At 37.3% G+C, this 21,384-nt stretch overlaps 1 protein-coding gene and 1 pseudogene across 1 annotated transcript; both read left to right on the forward strand.

Annotated features, from left to right (window-relative positions):
- LOC145784425 (uncharacterized) overlaps positions 1 to 21,384 on the forward strand; it is a 276,670-nt pseudogene that overhangs the window by 127,945 nt on the left and 127,341 nt on the right.
- Positions 1,252 to 11,113, forward strand: LOC145784426 (WD repeat domain phosphoinositide-interacting protein 2-like). Its single transcript, XM_082596241.1, has 4 exons — positions 1,252 to 1,372; positions 4,980 to 5,142; positions 5,873 to 6,012; positions 6,653 to 11,113. Exons 2-4 carry the CDS (start codon positions 5,014 to 5,016, stop codon positions 7,689 to 7,691), a joined length of 1,308 nt encoding a protein of 435 aa, XP_082452367.1. The 5' UTR covers positions 1,252 to 1,372; positions 4,980 to 5,013; the 3' UTR covers positions 7,692 to 11,113.

Raw genomic sequence — 21,384 nt, forward strand, 5'->3', positions numbered from 1 at the left:
TTCTACATATACAATATTTTTAAGAAAAAACGGCTCGCAAAACTTTTCATGTGCTATTTTTATTTACAATTTTTTATACAATTTTGTTTGAATATTATAATTGTTTGTATATGTATGGTAGAGTAACTGTACCAAATACATATCAAAGCAAAATTATTGACTGAGATTATCTCTGTTATGAATTATAGTGTATTAAAGTTTATTGTTTCAATATTGTACTACAGGGGCTTTAGCGATCACTTTGAATTATGGTTCGTTTTTACCAAAAAGGGAAGTGTAAGGGTAAAAAAAGTGGACTTAATGTAAATATGAGAAGAAATTACAGTAAAGGAACATTACATGGAAAAAGACTTGAAATGGCAATGGAAGCATGCCATAGTGGTAGCATAAGAAATGCAGCAAAAATGTATGATGTTCCATACTCAGTGCTACAAAGCAGAGTAAAGAATAAGTTGAAACAGGAAAATCCAGGACACCCTACAGCAGTAACAGCAGAAGAAGAAGCTGAGATTGAAGAATGCATTTTAGTGTTATCAGATTGGGGGTATGGACTCACACAACTTGAGACATGTCAAGTAGTTGGCTCCTATGTTGCAGAATTATCCAACAAAACAGACAGAATTACGCCTTTCAAGGGAGGAGTGCCAGGGCAGCAATGGTTTCAAGGTTTCATGAGGAGACATCCAGCTATAAGCAAAGGGAAAGGAGAGCAGTTATCAAAGGCACGAGTGCGCAACCTGTCGACTGCTGTTGATGCACCCATCATGCACCCAGTAAATTATTATTGAACATTTTAATGTAACAAACAAACACTAGTCCTCTGGTCTGACTATGTTCAACTGTTCAATGGTGTGGATATTATTTAGGTGGGCACATTGTGTTGATAAAGTCACATGTTCTACACAATACTGTTGCAACTTTAGTTCGATTATCGCACATTTTTTAAAAAACATAATAGTGATCGTTAAAGCCCCAGTTCATAGGGGCTATACCAATCACCAAAAAGATTTTTAAAAACCATTGTAACAAGCCTGTTTAACTACTGGGGCTATAATGATCATTGAAAACATTTTAAAAAAGGTTGTCCTGATCTCACACAAAAATTTTTTTTAGCCTGAGACCTATACATTTCTTGATATTGAAGAAAACACGAGAGCATGATCGTTAAAGCCCCACTTTCCCCTACATCGCTAGTTAACAATACAAAAATGTCTCAGTTGTAAAAAAACTTTAATGCTTTTTACACATTTCAGGACCTAAAACAATACATTAAAAGATAGCCGATTGTATACTGATATACAGTTGTTGACAATTTGCTGCTCATCACCAGTAAACATTGGAATTGATTGTATCATGCATGTTCAGTCATAAGGTGAGTTTGGCACATTACGAAAACATTAAAATGGCTCAGTTCAAATGAATATTATATAGATGTTGTTTTAATTGTTTCAAATTAGAAAAAGAGAATATTTGGGTAATTTTAAACATCCACAGAGAATAAAATATTTTTTATTTAAATAGTAGACAAGTCCTCCAAAAAGAGGACATGTGGTTACCTTTATTTTGTACATGTGACATGCATGAAACATATTAAAAATTATAAAACAGGTATACTAGCAACCAGTGGCGGCTGGTGAGTCCTAGAAATGGGGATACTGCAGACTCCCGTGGCCTAAGATGTCACTTTTAATTTTGGATGTAGATACGTTACTTATTGCATGACATATTAAATTTAAGCAGTTTTTTTCCAAAGATGGGAGACAGACTTATCCTAAAAAGTATCAGGTTTTCTAGTGCCTCCTTATTTGCGTTCTTCTGTAACTAACATAACACTAATCAGCGAAAATGTAAACTACTAATTGGTTTATTGCATAACACGTTACCAATGCATAATTTCACAACGTGAAGGCGGATTCAAACTGGTGTCGCTATTGCGCCGTAACCTGCTTTTGACGTTACCATGACGCCATACACTTATCGCCTTTTCACATTGCCTTTTTTCCTCAACGTTCGCCTTTTTTGCCGTATGCTGTTTCAAACACAGCACATCGCTTTCCAATCCTATTCACTTGTACAGGCAATTCAAGAAAACACGCGGCTCTACGACATCACAGTCAAGTGTCTGTTTAACTGTAACCTTGCGTAAAATATTTCACAGCACGCAGAGTTTCCAAATATAATTTACACTTATAACAGTCAGCAATTCTGTGAACAGAGAACATAAAATACATTTTGGGCAGAAGAAATGCTAAGATATTATAGAAACTTCTTGTGAAAACTTTCATGGGAGTGCTGCAGCACACACTAGCGAGCTGCCCCTGCTAGCAACCCCTTAAATTTGCTGTGCAACCCCGTGAAAGGCGGCAACTCCTAGTTTGTGAAACCCTGGTATATAGGCCATCATTACCATTTCACTTTCTGCTTTTTGTATGCACTCTTTGTAAGATAAAATGTTGAGTTGATTAATGGGGTCTGCTACTATTCGGTGAGTCTGATTCGGTTAGTCCGATTCGGTGAGTTCCTAACGTCTAACCCCTAATCCTTAACCCCTAACCCTAAAACGGCAATGATAATTAGGCTACGGTACCCGATAATTCAAAAAAAAAATTGAAAAAATCCCCCGTTAAGGGGTCGGACTCACCGAATCGGACTCACCGAAACGGGTCATTCCGGATTAATGCAAGCCTTCTTTGTTCTCAAAATCTCAGCATAAAAAGAAAAAATACTTTGGTGTCCAAAATGTGGAATTTACTATATATATATATATATATATATATCCAGTTTTTAGTGAAATGCATTCTCTTTTGTCATTTCGCTACATTCAACATAGCATGTTATTGCAGCAATAAAATATACTAAGCCAGGTGTTTGCAACCCTTTAACTTTCGTTTAGCGCTTACCAACTTACTGAAGATAAAATTGTCCCATTCATTATTGTAGACAAGAGTTTGGACAATTTCATGCAGTCTATCATGCCTGTTTTAGTCAACAATTTCTTGATAATGAATTTTCAACAAGTAAATCTTTCCTTTGGTAAGAATCCTCTTTGACAAAAATCTTGCATTGAAACAGTATGCACCTATTCATGGTGCAACAAATTTGTTATTCCAAAAAGGAACATTGATAATTTTCTTGCATGCGGCAAGCTGGAAAATTGCTGATTCAAGAAATAATATGTTGCTGAAGTTACTTGTTTGTTGCTAGTAAAAATTACATTTGATAAAAATAGTTTAAATAATTTCTTCAAATTATGTAAGCATCCACACAATTATCTTTCATAATTTCTTTAAATTAAAATAGTAGCTTTTTAGCTTATAATGTAATCTCTATGATACACAATGCAAATATTGACATAACTTCTTGAAGTGATGTTTTTTCAAGTGTGTTAGCTAATGTTTTCAGATGTGTGTAATTGTTGCTTTGTTTGCAATCTTGATCATTTTATTTAATTTTTTTGTAATGGGTTTTAGTTCTGGGAGACAGCAAAGTTTTTTTAATCCATTTAAAACACCCTTAATCAAAAAGTCATGGTGGCTCATAACTGTTTTAAGATCATTAAATTTTGGTTTGTTTTCATTATTTTGTTTCTGCTGCACTTAAAATTAAATACCGGTACACAAGTTTTGAACCTACGTTTTATTCCTCAGTGAATGCGTCGCCATTTAATCACCTTTTCTTGAACTTTAAATTACATAAAAAGTTTGTTTAATGTGAAGTGTGGCTTATATTGTTATGTTGATCAAAGATTTTGTATTACTGTCTCTTTATCTGCCTGTGAAAGTGCATTTTATTTATAGTTGCAGTGATGGCAGAAATTTATGTGACTATTAGAGCAACAATTTGTTGCCGTCAATATATTATATCTAAGAAAATTCTGCTTGGTTCTAATGAAGCCGTCCTTAGACATGACAATTTTAAGCTACAGTACTTTAGCCATGTGATTTATTCAAATGCAATACCAAATGATTCCAAACAATGTCTGTGGCGCAGAGATGACCTTTAGTCAGCATTTCAGCAAGTATGCTTCGCTTAATATTGCACAAAACAAAAGCTACTTGGCAATGTGCCAATGCATAATTATGCAAGATGGTAATCCAAATGTAAATTTATCCCTACCTACTCATTCTGTATCTTCTTTTATAGGCATTAGTCATATCATACCACTTTTCATTTTGGTACAATATTTCATAGAACTGGCAGTGAAGTTGCATTTAAAAGTGAACAAAAAAAAATAATTTCGTTTAAGGTTACTGGCCACAAACGAAACTATCTTACTGTTTAAGAGTTTTGAATATTTTATAAGCTGCTCGAACCAGTAAAACAAGTTGTCAAACAATATCCTAGCGATTGCATGTGTTCTGTTGTCATGCAGACTGTATATACCTTCCAATCATATGTATGTTGGACAGTTTCAACATCACTTTAACATTTAATAATCTGGTGTACGGTACGGTACAACATGCCTTTAATTCTTACTTTTGGCACGGACACCAATGGATCAGCAACATCCAAGAGAAGTAACATTCGACTTTTTCAAAGCACAATTTTCAAGCATAACTCTGTTGTATATACCAAATAATCTTTAAACCCGAAAAGAAATGGGTAATCGATTGTCAACGACAGTGGCCATCACCATCTGGTCAGTCTAATTAGTTTTGGGAAAGCCCAAAACGCAAGCAGTTGCCTTCTGTTTGCCGCTCTCCACACGAGTTTACTTCTTAAGGTAGTGCGAGTGCGACAGTTATATCATCGCCCAGACTGCAAAATCCGTCATTTGTACATTTATTCAACGTCTGCAGACGTCTCCAGACGCTGAACAGATTTTGTTGTCTGGGCGCTGAATACAGATAGCAAAATCGATCATTTTTACATTGATTCAACGTCTGCAAACGTTGAATCAATCAAACGTTTGAGAATGCTGGTGTTTTTGGTGCATTTTCATCAACCCCTGCTGTAACTGACATCGATAAACTACGCAGGAGGATAGTAACTTTGACTGAGTCAAACGTAAAGATGAATCTTGCGACACACGAAGGGGATTTTCTTTTCGGAAGCTTCAATCAAAATTTTACATCTCTTACTGTTGGAGGCCGTTCAGGATACAGAATTTTGAACTTGAACGCGATCGATACTCTTGAAGAGGTAAATGGAAAGACATTCTAAAGTTGGGCATTTTTTGAGCTTTTGAAGTAACATTTGCAGTAGTGTAATCATGAATCATTGTGTGCGATTGACTGGTGGATTTTTTGTAGATTAAAAAACTTTCTTTGGCTGGCGTTTGAAGAGTATTGCATGCGCTTGCTCACTCGCTTACAAACGTTGTAAAGACTGTCTCATACTCTCATGTAACACGAAATTGTTTCTTGTCTGCACACATGCTTAAATATGGTCTGCGTGAAATTTCACGTACGTATGAGCTGGCCTAATGATTGCTATGGCAAAAAAATCCGACAGCGTTTAATTTTTTGTTGTAAGATTGATGTTTACAGCTACGTAGTTAGCAGTTGTAAGCTGGGAGCCTGTGGTCCTCAGCTAGCAAAAAGTCATTCTACTTTTACATCGTTTCACCGTCTGGCGATATTGAAACGATGTGAACACAGAAACTTTCGCCAGCTACATTTCCCGCTTACAATGATTGATATCTTGTTGCAATGAAACACCACCCCGACAGCAAAATCTGTCATTTTTTGTTGATTCAACGTCTGCATGCGTTGAATAAATGTAAAAATGACGGAATTTGCTGTTTAGGGAAGCGTTGGTGTTGCAAATCTTTTGGTTGTTGAACACAAAATAATGATGTTATAAAACGTTTTTCAAACAACTCCATACTTCTCTCGGTGCATAATACTGTACAATCTTATAATTTTTTTAGTTGCATTCTGACAAGATCCAAGATGTTTGTTTAGTGGAGAGGTTGTTCACGACTAGCTTAGTCGCCATAGTTAGTCTCTCTGCTCCCAAACAACTGAAGGTGTTTGATTTCACCAAGAATGCTGAGATATGTAATTACAGGTAGGCTCCCTAATCAGAAAAAGTTATCATTTTTACATCGTTTTAACATCGAAAAAAATGTTGAAAATGCAAAAGCGACAACTTTTTCTAGCTGAGCATTTATTTATTGCACACCTGATTGGTAATGAGCACATGTGTTGAAAAAAACATTTATCAGATTACAACTTTGAACTGCAATCAGGCTTATAGGGTGAAGAGAAACAACCTTTTGTTTTTGTACAGTGGTATGTGTTTATTGTTGTAACGTTTCCAAAGATCCATGGTTGGTGTTTTACGATAATGTTTGAGCTGTTTGTTTGCTCATTGTCACTTGCTTCAGCCAAGTTGACTGGTTAAATCACCGTCGCAGTCGACACTTACGCGCCAGTGTGACCCAATTTCTAACTCATACGTTGTAAGTTTTTGTACAGTATAACTATTACATAAGTATATTCACTATGTATCTGTTTTTGATTGTTTACAATGTTGGTAGGTAGGTTGTGATTAGATTTCCTCAAGTTAAATAAAGATTTTCAAATTTCTTTGAAGTTTCTAGTAGGCTATGTGAATTGTGAAGTGAAGCTGTGTGAACATTGAGTGCTATTTTTATTTATCACGACAAACTGATGTTTTTTTAACGTTTTTCAATCTTATTGTTTAGCTACACCAACAGCATCCTTGCGGTCAAGTTAAACCGGATCCGGTTGGTTGTTGTGTTAGAAGAGAGTTTATTCATCCATAACATGCAAAGTATGCGTCTGATCCACACGATCAGAGGGGTTCCCCCCAACCCCCAAGGGGTGTGTGCTCTTAGTTCTAACTCCGACAACACCCTGCTCGCCTACCCAGGCGCGTCACACACCGGAGAAGTACAGATATTCGACGCAGCTAACATTAAAGCAGTGACAATGATCCACGCTCATCATAACCCAATCGCGGCCTTGTCTTTCAACGCGGACGCTTCTAAGCTGGCAACCGCTTCAGACAAAGGAACTGTGATTCGCGTCTTTTCGGTCAGCGATGGCAAACGTCTGTTTGAATTCCGTCGCGGCGTAGCCAGGTATGTGAACATCTGCTCGCTAGCTTTCAGCCAAGACTCCATATTTTTGGCAGCGTCAAGTAATACGGAGACGGTCCACCTGTTTAAGCTAGAGCAGCCAGTGAGCCACCAGAACAAAGAGGTTCATCGACACGGCAGTGAAACCGATGCTTCGTGGCTCGATTACTTCAACAAGATTCTTTCCACTTCCTCAAGTTACTTACCTACTCAAGTCAACGATATCCTTTGCCAAGATCGTGCCTTTGCCACTGTTAAGCTTCCTTTGTCAAGAATGAAGAACACTTGTGCTTTAACGACGGTGCAGAAACTTCTGCGTGTTCTAGTCGCATCCGCCGACGGCCACCTTTACATATACAACCTCAACACTACAGAAGGCGGTGAATGTACTTTGGTCCGTCAGCACAAGCTGGATTTCACAGGACGCACAACTCCGAGTGTGATAAGCGCGAAAGAAACATATGCCGACGCAACAAAAGGAAAAAAACAAGAGATCATACTTGCCAAGAAAGTGCCTTCGAAAAACGTGAACTCGACTCGTCCAAAACAATCTGTAACACAACCTGATGGTAACCAAACTGTGGAAAACTTGCCGCTAGATGACAACGAAGAGTTCCCACCCATCACGCTACACTGTGAATAGCAATATCAGAATTAATTCTACTTGGGAAAGCGAGTGATGAGCAAAGCAACAGCACTTATGGACGCTGTTCATGCAGATAACAAAAACAGTAGTTTCTAATTTAAAAATACTTCCAAAAAAAAAAGTAAAATCATTTTCAAATAAATTTTCTAAAAAAAAATCGATGCGCTACGAATTCTGTGAATTTAAATGTCGTATTGTAATTTCTGAAATTTTTCATACTCAGAATTGAAAACCATATAGGTCTAAAGGATCTGTGACTTTGTATTGAAAACCACTTTATAATATTACTACTATGGTCGGCATCATTATTTGTTTAAAATTGTTATAACTTAAGTTGAGTTCATTGCTGCCTTGCAGTTATTGAATGAAACTTTACATCACACCCAGAAACGTGGATACCCACACAGAAAATCAGTCCTATTTTACATTGATTCAACGTCTGCAGACGTTACATTGAATCAATGTAAAAAACGACTGATTTTCTGTCTGGGTAATTTCCCAAATGAAAGAACGGTCGTGAACAATCAAACTTACAAAGAGATAGATGTAAAATGCGTAGTAATATTCTTCGATGTAAGTTGGCCTGCTCGTAGCAGAGCGGAGAAGATTAATTTGAATGTTTATAAAATTTCATGTTCTTTCCATCTACTTTCGGAGATGCCACTATTCGGATATTTTGTTTGCAATTTTCATGCAATTTTTGTGTAAGATTTGGGTTATGGAAAACTTGTGTAAGTAGAATTTGATATCTCAATCTTGGTGCTATACGGCTTATTGGTGGTAGATGTTTTCTTTGTGTAGGATTTTTCAAAATACTCTTTATTGAGAGTTTACAAAAGTAAGTTATGATTTGTTTTACTAAAGCTCAGTCAATTATTTGCGAGGCAATCCAATTTTATGATATGACTTGTGACAATGACTTTCCTAAATTTAACTTGCGCATCACGACAATAATTTTTTCGCTAAATTTTATTTTTGTTTTCTCGAGTACGCTCCATGGCTCGCAGTGAGGACGTCCGGCCGACAGTCGGAAGATTGCTGGTTCGACGCCCCACACAAGCATGTGTCTTCCAGTTAGTCAGACGTCGAATCAATATTAAAGAGGTTGAATATGTTTGAATACAGACGTTGAATCAATATAAAAAGGGAGTGATTTGCTGACTGGGTTGTGTCTTACAGATTTAATGACACGTTTTAAAATGGACATGAAGATTTACTTTCTTGTGTGCGTAATTGAAATCTTCAACCACCGGATGTAAGCTTGGATGCGGCAAAAGTTCTTGGCGTCGCAACCTCACTTTCATATACCGTAGTGAGACTTAAAAGCGTGTTGAGTAAATTGTTGTAAAAGCGTGTTAAGCATGTTGTATTGTTGTAAAAGTGTGTTGATAAAATTGTGGAATTCGCATTGTTTTGGAGACACCCCCCCAGCAGACTTGTTGAGCTTGGGTATCGCCAGAAAGAGCGTCACTGTATTAGATTCTCTCATCCACATCAAGCACGCTTTCCTTTAACGTTTGCCGCAATCTGTAAATAGTAGCTGACGGCTCGATGAAGCGTTTGCTTTTTGTGTGTGAATCTATGTCAAAGTTTTTGTATAAACTCGTTAAAAAGAACGTGATTTCAACGGTTATTCTATAATCCAAACCATCATTCTAAACATTCTTCTTTATATTTTTTCTTGTAAAACTTTTGTAACTTACTCATGCCAACGTAGGTTCAGAAAATGTGATTCAAATCGGAAATAGTGGATCTTGTTTAAACACGCGAGTCTTTTCACTTCTCATTCTGTACTTTGATTACTTGAAATGAATGTACTGAGTTGAATGCACTGAGTTACCTTGTTAGCAAATTTAGTTATTTTCGGTTGACTGATCGGTTTTTGACTATTTTCTCAATCGCAACATGTTTTTGCTCCTTTCAAAATTTTCATCATACTCTCTTCAAGTAAGCATATAATATAGTATAGACAGAGAAAATTTACTGTGTAATACTGATGTAGAACTGTTATTTAAAAGACTTTAATAAAAATTAGCTAGGCTATATCGTACCACATCCATGCAATACTAATTTACTAATTAAAACTACATAGTTTGTATCCTGTAGTGACATTTTTACGACCATACAGCATTTAATGGTAGTTTAACCAGCCTACAGCACTACAATTATTGTAATCTGACTGTTTTTGTTAAATTTCTGTTCATTAAGACCAGTGGTGTTCCTTAATATTACATGTTGTAAACGTGATATTGTATAAGTTTGCTATTTATCTGCTATGTTCTTCTCAGTGTGCAAATCTTTTCTATTGTTTTATTGCTTTTATCATCACTTACCGTAGTGTGTATTATCATCACCATCATCATCAATATTTGTTTAACGTAGTTTCTTTATAACTTCTATTCGTATTGTCCTGTCTTTTGTTGAGAAGGAACCTCGGAATTTGTACCGGTGTCCGGTTCGCGAAATTTTTTTTCCCACGAGATTTCTGTTTCATTTACATATTTTGGTAAAAGTTTGTATCAAAACCGTGTGAATGCAATATTAATCGTTGGCACGGTTGGTTCAGTGGTTTCATCCTCTGCCTAGTGATCGTGAGAACGAGGGTTCGACGCCCGTCGAAGTCAAACTTTTTTTTCTTTAAATTAATTTTTGCGGTGCACAAGAGCTTTTCAAAAAAAGTAGGGTTAGGGAAAGCTTATATTTTATTATCATTGCAGGATTTCATTGGCAAATAGTTATTTCGCAATCTGAATCAACCAATCTTTCAAAACACTTTCGAAAAATCTTACTTTTAGAGTGACTAGAATCAATGAGACAGAAATCTCGTGGGAAAAAAAATTTCGCGTCCGGTTCTATCTGGTTTTAGACCAGTTTCACCCGCTTCCGACTCAACCCTGTTCCGGTTCCATCCCACACATTCGTCTGTTTTTCTTTTCTGCCTGGAACAATTCTTGATGTTTTTCCAGAAAGCTTCTCTTGTCAAATCTATTCGCGCTGTTGTTTCCGCTAGGTGTATCTACTTTGACATGTATTTTTGTGTCTCTATTGTTTTGTTTTTGTCTGTTTTGTGTTTGAAACGGTTTGAAAGCAAAGAAAAACTATAATTGTTATTTCTGATCACTCTAAGGGTGACAAGTGTCATTGTAAATCCTGTAGTGATTTCTTCACACTCGGTAATGTGCAAATATGTATCTTGCCTCACCTCAATATTGCTTGGTATAATCATTTGATTATTGTATCACTCCCCAAAGGAGAATGGGGCATTTTTACGTTGATTCAACGTCTGAAAAAGTTGAAACAATATAAAAAACACTAGTCTTCTGTATTAAATTGTTTAACACGATTATTGTTTTCAATAAGGAGATAAAATTATTTGTCTGCAAAATTTACAAATCGTAGAAATAAAATAGATAATTGTTTGTTTGTTTATCTTTATCCTGCATTGCGGGAAAGCGGACTTGAGCGCTATGCATCGGTGTACGCCTTCCGACGTACACCTGACCCACGCTGCAGCCGACTGCAATGTCTGTTTCCGGTAACTGTTTCCGGTAGTATAATAAAACATAAAACAGAAATTAACCATCGGACAGTAATGACAACTTGTGTTTGAGAACAGTTTTTGTGCAAATCAGAAAGCTACTATTGCTCCTCCTTCCAGAACTAAAAAAAAGAAAATTGCAGCTGACTGACAAAAAAACATTATGAATGATCTTTCGCGTGTTACGCGATTTTATGCGCTTTAGCGTGACATAAGAGTGCAAGCAGTTTTTATGAAAGAAAAAAAGGGGGATTATTATACCTCAAACGTCTGTCAGATGGGTCCACGAAGCAACGGAATGATGCAAACACATGTAGCTTTACACCAAGTGAAAATTACATAACTATTAAAACTCTTTTTTATATGATTTGAAAGAAAATGTCTGATAAGGCATAGCTAAATAGGCTACTACCTGCAGACAGATACTAACTGTTTCGATCTAATTTTAAGGAATCTCTTCAGTTCAGTGAAAGAAAGTTAATTTTGATTTCTGTCATTTTACCTAGGCTATTGGTTTGGCTTCAATTTTCCATTAATTTTAATTATCAAGCATGAAATAAATCTCCATAATAAATAAACTGATTTTCGGATTGGCAATTCTATTTTGAGAGTCTTCAGTTTGCAAATCAGTTATTTTTTATGCATAAAAATATGAATTATAACTCATCGTCTGCAGACGCCAGGGCCTCAGAGAAATTTTCACCAGGGGTACGAAAAGTCATTCCGGGCCCCCCTCTCACTCCGGGCCCCCTATTTCTTGGGCAAAAAGTGTCATGTTTGCTTAGGTGTATTACACACCACACAACATTTTACTGCAGAATTGGATGTCTGTGCGCAATAATAGTATCAGGCTGCAATAAAACAATTATTTTGTGTTGTGCATATCATGTGATCTGACCCTCGACAATTTCTGTATCCTGCATTGAATTCGTGTGTCAGTTGTTGATGGTGCTGTACTGCTGTTGAGAGGTGTCGCTTATTGTACATCTTTAAATTCATTTTTTTATTTCTCTTAGATGTAGCTTATAATTATTTCTGAAGAGGACACTATGTGATGTCGAAAACGTTGGATTTAGTAGTTTTTTCATGTTTTTTTGTGTGTTTAATGTTAAATTCATTAACGTTACTGAGTGTTATATGTATCTGGTATGGTGCAAGCCAAGCTCTCTACCAAGGCTCAAATATATCATCTTGTTAAAACATAATCAAGTTAATCATCTGACCAATCCTAACCTTCAGTTCATTAACTTTTGCATTCACCACATCGGAATGGCCCGTTGCGATGAGTCCGATCCCCATTCGGTAATTTTTTCAATTTTTTTTTTAAATTATCGGGTACCGTAGCCTAATTATCATTGCCGTTTTAGGGTTAGGGGTTAGGGTTAGAGGTTAGGAACTCACCGAATAGTAGCAGACCCTCACCCACAGCACTAGCAGAGGTGAACGAGAGAAGTCACTTTTTTTGACTCCGGCTTCGGTCCTACTCCGAAAGTATTCTCCGGCTCCTGCTCTAACTCCGAAATTCATTTTGAAGTGAAATAAGCGTGAAACTACCTTTGTCAAATAGTTTTTAAAAAACACAAAAAGCACCCGGGCTTTTTGCCTGGGTTTTTCTCAAACCTGCTTTTGCTACACTATGCCCCTCCCCCCCAGGACAGGAGAATAACTAACTTTTATGATTTAATTTAGGGTGCTTTTAACAGAACATTTTTGCACGTAAAGCATTAAATTACCACTTTAGGCCCCTAACTTGCTCGCAAAGCACTCGATTACCTTTCTGGGCCCTTTTGCTAGATTACGGGCCCCCAGGACTAAAGAATAGGCCTAACAACTTTTATGCTTGAAATCAGTCGTTTAGGATGGTTTTAACCAAACATTTTTGCGCGTAAACTACAAAAAACACAATTTCGGGTCCCCAACAAACACAGGCTTGGGCCCTCAAGGGTACGCCGTACCCTCCGTACCCCCCTCTCATAGGCCCTGGCAGACGCTCAAATTTTATCAAAAGTGACATTCGAAAACTTAACTTTTTCATGCAATGCAGAGGGTTTAACATGTAGGCTATCCTATTGGCTGTGTGTTTCCAAAATATTGCTAAAGGCAACTAAAACTTTACCACATCAGTAGGGGCACAATTCAGTCATTTTATTGCAACATATGCTACGAGGTTTCCGGTCTTGGCTTAAAATAAACACGGCTCTCCGTCTTGCGGTGGCATCATTACAACAACAAAAACAGATTGATATGAAATAAACGGGGACAAATAAGCTATCACACCATAATTGTGTAGACTAGGTAGTAGGCTACGGACGGCATTAAATATTATTATTAAGTTATTTAATAAGTTTATTTATTTGCATCAGACAAAACTGTCCATATTCAAAACAACGAAATAATACATTCACTGCAAATGCACAAAGGTCACAGAGAGCCACTTTGAATGTCGTCAGTTTAAGAGTTCACTAAATATCTACTGTTACAAACTTACATACAATGAGCGTTAGAAGAGTTGAAAGTATTCAGAACGATAAAAACAATCAGATGACATCAGGTCTGATATAAAGCAATTTGAGGAGTGTAAGCCTATGCAATGGTTGATAACTTAAACTTAAAACTTGTTTTTTTAATAATTAGTTTGCCTTCCTTATTTTGTAGCCAATCAAATTCAATCTGGCAAATTGCAGCAACGGTTGTTTTGTCGACTCCAAATAACGTTTTTCAACACCGTAGTGTCCACCAAAAGTGGGCATCTGCTACTTTAAAAGTAGCGCGCTACCACTACTTGGGCTAAAGTACAGTAGCCTAGTTAGAGCGCGCTACCGCTACTTCTCCCCCTACTTTTTTTAAACGAGCTCAGCACTTTGTGACGTCAAAATGACCTTGAAAAGGAATGATATATCATTCATTTACACTGCCATTTCAACGTTGTTATACAAAACGCGCTGCACACGCCTGCGGGTGACATACATTGTTACGCATATCCTTCAAAAGCACGAGCATTTCAAAACGCGAGTCGCTGAGTCCTGCCCGCTTTGGTTTCAGCACGTCTTTCCCAACTGACAAAAGTCTCTCTATCGCAGCACTGAAAGCAACGTGCGCGGACATTTTGCCGAAAGGTTATGTCTTATTACGTTATGATAATACATATAATACATTAATTTGTATAACTTCTGCATTTTGTCCAATCGTCGTATAGGCTATATTAGTCCTTTCGGCAAAATCAGTTTCGGCAAAATGTCAATTCGGTGAAAGGTCTTTCGACAAAATGCCCGGGTAGCCTACTGAAAGCAATGACGAATGGGGTGCTGTAGGCTATTTGCTGAACTTACGTTTTAAATCGGCACTGAGAAAGCTCAACGACTTGCTTATGCGTAAAAAAAATCTTCACAAATGACGTTTTTTTTCGTACCGGACGTTTTATGCGATGGTACCAACACACTAAAAAATTCATCCTCGGAGTCGTGACTGGTGTTGGTGTCACTTTGTCGGTATCAACGTGGCTTGATGTTTAACCCTCAATAGTCATATGATTTCTGCCTTGATTTTTTCACGCACTGTTGCCATAAAAATCTCTAAAAACGAGTAATTTTTTAAACTTTAAATTGGAAAGTAGCTGTAGCCGGAGTGCGACGGAAAGAAAAGTAAGGCTTTTCCGCTAGGCTACATTGCTACATTGAAAAAAGTAGCGCCACTACTACAGCCGTTACTCCAACAAAGATGTGGCGCCGCTACAACTACCAAAAAGTAGAGCACTACAAAAGTAGCGCGCTACTGCCCACCTTAGCCCGCCCAGCTATACAAATTAAGTTTTAAGTTCTTTTCGAGACATTTTGATTTTTTATTGCAAGCAATCACAACATATTTCTGCTTAGGTGAGGAGGCTACATTTCCTTGGGTGACTAGCCTATTTCAAGTCTCTAAAAATAAATGATTGATTAAATCTTTATCCTCGGACTGGGAATACTTCTTGCTGAGCTTAATCCTGGCAGTTTCACATAATTGCAGGAGTTTGGATCACTGACGTGGGCCCGGTCGCGAATTTTTTTTCCCACAAACTTTACGTTACTTCGCATAGAGTTTGTATGTTAATAGGCTACTGTTGTTCCAGACAATTGTTCACCTAATCAAACGTCATATAAAAACCGTTCAGGTCTACTGAATCTTAGCGTATTACGTCATGGAATTTTTCCTAAAAAATGAGTCAAAATTGCACCATCGTTCGTAAGACTTGTGTCAAACCTGTTTAAACATGAAACATTGGATTACCACCTTTGAACACCTGTTAGAATTGCGTGACAATATCTTTGACTATTACGTCACAGTACTGCTTATTCTGGTCATTCGTGAAATGGTTGCTTGAGAGTTAGTCGCACATCTAACTGTTTTGCTTAGTGCTTGTCAGCTGGACGAAAATTTCCGTCTTTTATCCAAGTAATCTGTTCTGTAGTGACAAGTTTTAGTGGTGTACGGCGTTGCATCCCATTTTCGACAGCCAGGTGGCTAATTTTGCAGAAATACAATTTTGAATAGACGTTTCAAAGAAGTGTTTGTTTTTCGGTCATTACATGCAGACGAACGGATTCGGGAATCTTATGTTGCAATTTTCCCACGAAGAGATTATGGTTTACCGCTGTGACCAACTGTGTGAATGCAAACATTTTTTTGTTGACGTGTTTTGTTCAGTGGTTTCATCTTGTGCCTTATGTTCGTGAGAACAACGATTCGACGCCCATCAAAATCTCTGTTTTTTTCTTTAAATTAATTTTTGCGGTGCACAAAAGCTTTTCAAAAAAAGTAAGGTTATAGGCACTTAGGGTAGACTTAGGATTAATTCTTAATTAATTCGGAAAATTTTACTTTCAGAGTGACCAGAATCAATTTCTTTTCTCAACTTTTTTAAACTTGGCATGACTAGGTGTGTCTCCAGTCTCCACACTACGTTTTTATTCAAGTTCAATGTTTAGATTTGGACCTGGAGGGCGAAAATTGGCTGCTGACTTTAAAAACCGCACAAAAAAATGAATCGGTGCAAACAGTCACGCGCGCCGCGCGGTAACCAGTAATGGCTACACTTACAGAAATATGCAAATGAGACAGAAAGTTCGTGGGGAAAATTTCGCGGCCAGGTCACCGAGCTTGACAAAGTGAAGTTTCCGATTGTTGAAGTCTAATTGTTGCCGAGGGAATTATTCTATCCATTAGATACCGCTGAATGGAAAGCAGTTCTTAACGTGCGTTGCTCAAGTGAACAACCCAAGATTCGAACCAGTGCGGCTTGATTTTGAAGCTTCTTCGTTTCAGAAGTCACCCTCTAACCAACCGAGCTATCGCAATGCCTGTAGCCAAAAAGGGTTTTGTCGAGCAAGGTATGTTGATGCAAAGTTGATATTCATGTTTATGTCTATCTTATTTTTGGTTCGAAAAAAAATCGCTTCTGCAATGCTATTTTTTACCAATAAGTTTAAAAAACGTAGCCTATTAAATTCAAGTAGATTGCCAGAATGTGGATAGGCCAAAAAGAAGTGCTAAAAAAGGATTTACGTAAAACAGTGCCGTCCAACTTCATAGCATGGTTCGATAAAAACTGCTGATACAAACGTTATAAAAAATACGTTTGAAAATATAGAGGATAGAGCAGAGCCGGATTTAGCTGATGGGGGGCCCGGGGCACTTTTAGATCGGGGGGCCCCCCGTGCAAAAAAATTTTCCGCGCCGTAGGCGCGGAAAACCATCTCTACGTCTACAGTAGCATCAGTCCAGTACTGCACAGCATTTTGCAGAAACTTTCAAGGCCAAAAGGAAAAAAATCACATTTTTTTCCACATAGGGGGCCCTTCAAAAGTCGGGGGGCCCGGGGCAACTGCCCCCTCTGCCCCCCCCTAAATCCGGGCCTGGGATAGAGACATTTTCATAATCGCAAAGGTTGTCCATATCTGCCACGTTGCAACAGTTGCAAAGTCTTCTGGCACCGATATTTTTGAAGAAATGGAGCTGAAAAACAAATGGAAACATTGAACCTGAAAAACGAGCAAGAATTAAGAAAATGTCCCACGGCCACTTCATCAACAACGATGATGACATCTGAACTAGATGGGGCTTTCCTATTCCATAATTGGAGTTTTGTTGGTGTCATCGACAAAAGCAGAGAGGAACTTTTGCACAAAATACGCTTAATTTTTTTTTAGAAAAGCATTTTAGATCTTGTTTTTCTTGGTGATTTTATTAACCTTGATTGGTTTGTACAGGTGTAGGTAGACTATTTGTAATAATTTTGATAATTCATAGGGTTAGGCTAGATAGGCTTACCGGTACCTAAAGATACAATCTTCTGTTGGAAAATACGGTGGTGTAAAATATTTTTGAACAAAATTAATATGTATTACTGTAGCTATAACTTTACTGGTGTGTATGAGTCTCTTTCTGGCCAGTCTCTTCAGACACAGTGTTCTGCAGTAGCACGACTTTCCCATAGACAGAGAAAGCAACAGTGTTCAATGAACCCACCTTGCATTCCCATTAAAAAGCTGATGACCTTAAGATCTCCACAAATGTTCCATTTGTATTTACTGTAGCCTAAGTACTGAATTGCACTGAGGAGGATTTCAATATTTTCATAAGATTCCTTACATGCACAGAGTGTGCCACAGCAACAGATGGCTTTATTTTAAGCTTATCTTTGTCAAGGTAATATAAAACAATACTTTACCATATACCTATATATTATACCTATTATGAATACAACCTATTTTGTCCCCTGATCACTTCGTTTCCCGATTTCGTCCTTTGAAAAGATCAAGAGAAAAAATAGAACAAAGCCAAAGTCGCTGATCGGAGTTTTTGCACACATTTTTTAATTTTCTCGTGGAATTAATCATTAAATTTTTATGGGCCACCACAAAATAAGTGTGACTTTTTTTTGTAATTTTGTGTAGAAATGTTAGTTGGAAGTGAATAAATCGTTCCAGTGTGGCAGCCTGTGATCATTTGTAATAGAAAGGCTACAATCTTAATTCGATAACCCAGCCCAAAAGGGATGCAACCTAGTTCGTACCATGAACAGTTCGGACCGTCAGTTCGTACCTTGAAAAGACCGAGGAAAAAAAATTAAAAAAAACCGAAGTTGCTGATCGCAGTTTTTGCAATCATTTTAAAATTTTCCCCCTGAAAAGATCGAGAGAAAAAATAGCTCAAAACCGAAGTCCGCTGATCGCAGTTTCCGCAAACATTTTACCGCAGTTTCCGCTAACTCTAACCATAGAGTAATCTATGCCCTAACCCTCGCTGATCGCAGTTTCCAATTTTTTCCGCAGTTTCTGTTAACCCTTACCCTAATTCTAACCATAGAATAATCTATGCTCTAACCTTAACCCTCGCTGATTGCAGTTTCCGCAAACATTTTTCCGCAGTTTCCACAAACATTTTACCGCAGTTTCTGCTAACCTTTACCCTAACCATAGAGTAATCTATGCTCTAACCCTCGCTGATCGCAGTTTCCGCAAACATTTTTCCGCATTTTCCGCTAATCGCAGTTTCCGCTTACCCAACTCTAACCATAGAGTAATCTATGCTCTAACCCTCGCTGATCGCAGTTTCCGCAAACATTTTTCCGCAGTTTCCGCCAACCGCAGTTTCCGCTAACCCTAACCCTCGAGTTTGTTTCAAATTGTTTGGGGAAACTTCGATCAGCGACTTCGGCTTTGTGCTATTTAAACTGCGATCAGCGACTTCGCTTTTTTAATTTTTTCTCTCGATCTTTTCAGGGTACGAACTGACTGTACGAATGGTTAAAGGTACAAACTAGGTTGCTCCCACCCAAAAGTGAGGTTCCGTTTATCAAAATAACCCTAACCCGAAAGTGAGGTGCGGTTTATCAACTAGTAATTCAAGATATTTAGCGTGGTCAGCTGTTTCGGCAACTCTGATCAGCAACTTCGGCTCTGTTGTATTTTTCTCGATCTTTGCAGAGGACAAAATTGCGGGACAAAGTGTTCAGGGGACGAAATAGGTGGAAATGCAGAACCAGGATTTTGTTTCCAAGACAACAAAAATATAGCCTACCTTTCTTTGTAGTTTCTGATTGATTTTTTTGCCTTAATTAATCATCTTGAATTGCCTGTTGTTACTTAACCTGGCTTCATTGCTATGTGTTGTGCAATATAGCCTAGACACCAAGATTGGTTTTCTGACTCTTTAAGATTAGCATTAATTCTTTACTTCTGCAGACAATGTGCCAATTTACTCCCGAGAAATTTCCGCATTTCAACCTTTTAGTGGTGCTTGTCATTTCACTACACTGTTTTCGTCCTTCCAAAAAAACAAAACATGTCCACCTCGTTCAGGTAATTGGTTTTCCACCAATGTCAACTGATCCAACAAAGTCAAACTTTGTGTATATATATATGTATGTAATATACATACCATTTTTGCAATGACACCGGGCTTATATTTCTTAAAAATCCTCACTTTGAGGAAGGAACCTGATGATGATGATGAGTAAATTTTAAAAACTTTGTGGTGAAGCAAAAGTTTGTTTCATTTCAAAAATGTATTTTAAAGTCTAACTTATGCATCAGTAAATAGTAAGTCATAGAGGAACAACACTTTATATCAACGGGTTAAACTTTTTAGCACTTTTAACAGCGCAGTGCAATCACGGATATGAGTTTTGATTCATAATTTCACAAAAAAAATTGTTCCCTACATTTCTGCCGTTGGTGCATAATACTTTTGTCCTTTCATGCATTTCAACTTTATTTGCTTTTGTTTTGTTTTATTGTATTTTCTGTAATCCAAGGCCTGTATGAATGCTTTATTATTCCCTAGTTAACAGGGTCTGCTACTATTCAGCTAGTCCGATTCGGCTATTTCCCTATTCGGCTACAGTTCGATTCGGCTACAGTTTTGAATTGTATTTTGTATTTTATTCCACAATCATAGACGCCGACTTTTCAAAAAACTTTAGAGGGCGAGAAAGGTGATGACGTCATAACCATAACGCTATTTTGCTCAATTAAAGTAGTCTTTGATTAAGCTTACTGTCTTGTTTATATTGACACCTAGGTCGCAAACCAAATTTATTAGAACCGCTGCTTGAAACGATTAGTTTTACGCATGCAGTACGCCTAGTCGTAAAAATTTTGATATTGTTAGCTCATAATTGGAACAGTTGGAAAACAAGCCGATTCATTTCCTTTTCGTGCGAGTGAATGTGAATAGCAACGGTCAAGACAGTGAAGTTATCGAAATAAAACGCAAAAAATCATGATTTTAAGCAAAGTGGAAACTCGCTATCGGTTTTATTAACCTCGTATCGCACGTTTTGCTAATTACTTACCTTCAAAGCATTAACAACGGCGAAGTGTTTTCTCTTCTGTTTTTTATCAAAAGTCTTTACAGTCTTTTATTGAATACTGTATATACTCGAGTGTAAGTCGAGATGTTCGCAAGTGAATTTCACCTCAAAAAGACAGGTTCAACCTATACACGGGACAAGCTATTGTCTCCAGCTCGGCAGTTTTCAAAATGAACTCATTTTTACTGCCAAGCAAAATCATTGTTGACGTAGATTACGGAGTTTGAAACGGCGTCGAAAAGTAAAAGTTTTGAATACGTTTATTTCCAGTGATTCAAACTTAAATTTCAAATTTAATGATTTCTTGTCAATTCTAAACTTTATGCACTTGTTGAGCAATATGCAAAGCTCACGAGACAAAACAGAAAAAGCTGTTTTAAGAAATCGATTTTTTTATTTTTACGTGTAGGATATATATAATCGTTCTTATTACGTAACATTCCGTGATCGTTGAAGTCGATGTCAAACCTAAGTGGTCGTGGTTAGGTCTAAACCCCACTCATCTAAAGCTTCGATAATTTCAACTATAAAAGAAACGATATTGTGGAATAAAATACAACATTCTCTAAATAAACAGAAGGCGTCGTTGGATTTGGAATTTTGTAATAGTTGAGGATTCTAATATATTCTAAGTTTGCATACAGACGGTGACGTAGGATACATGTCGATTTTATGTGAGCAAACATTTCAATTTAATAGTTCAAACAATTTGCGCTAAATTTCATTTCAATTTATTTTTCTTTGTCGGAATGCAAAAGAAACAATATTGTGGAATAAAATACAAAAGACAATTCAAAACT

The sequence above is a fragment of the Aplidium turbinatum genome, chromosome 15, assembly GCF_918807975.1.
Source record: "Aplidium turbinatum chromosome 15, kaAplTurb1.1, whole genome shotgun sequence".
NCBI classification, from domain to species: Eukaryota; Metazoa; Chordata; class Ascidiacea; order Aplousobranchia; family Polyclinidae; genus Aplidium; species Aplidium turbinatum.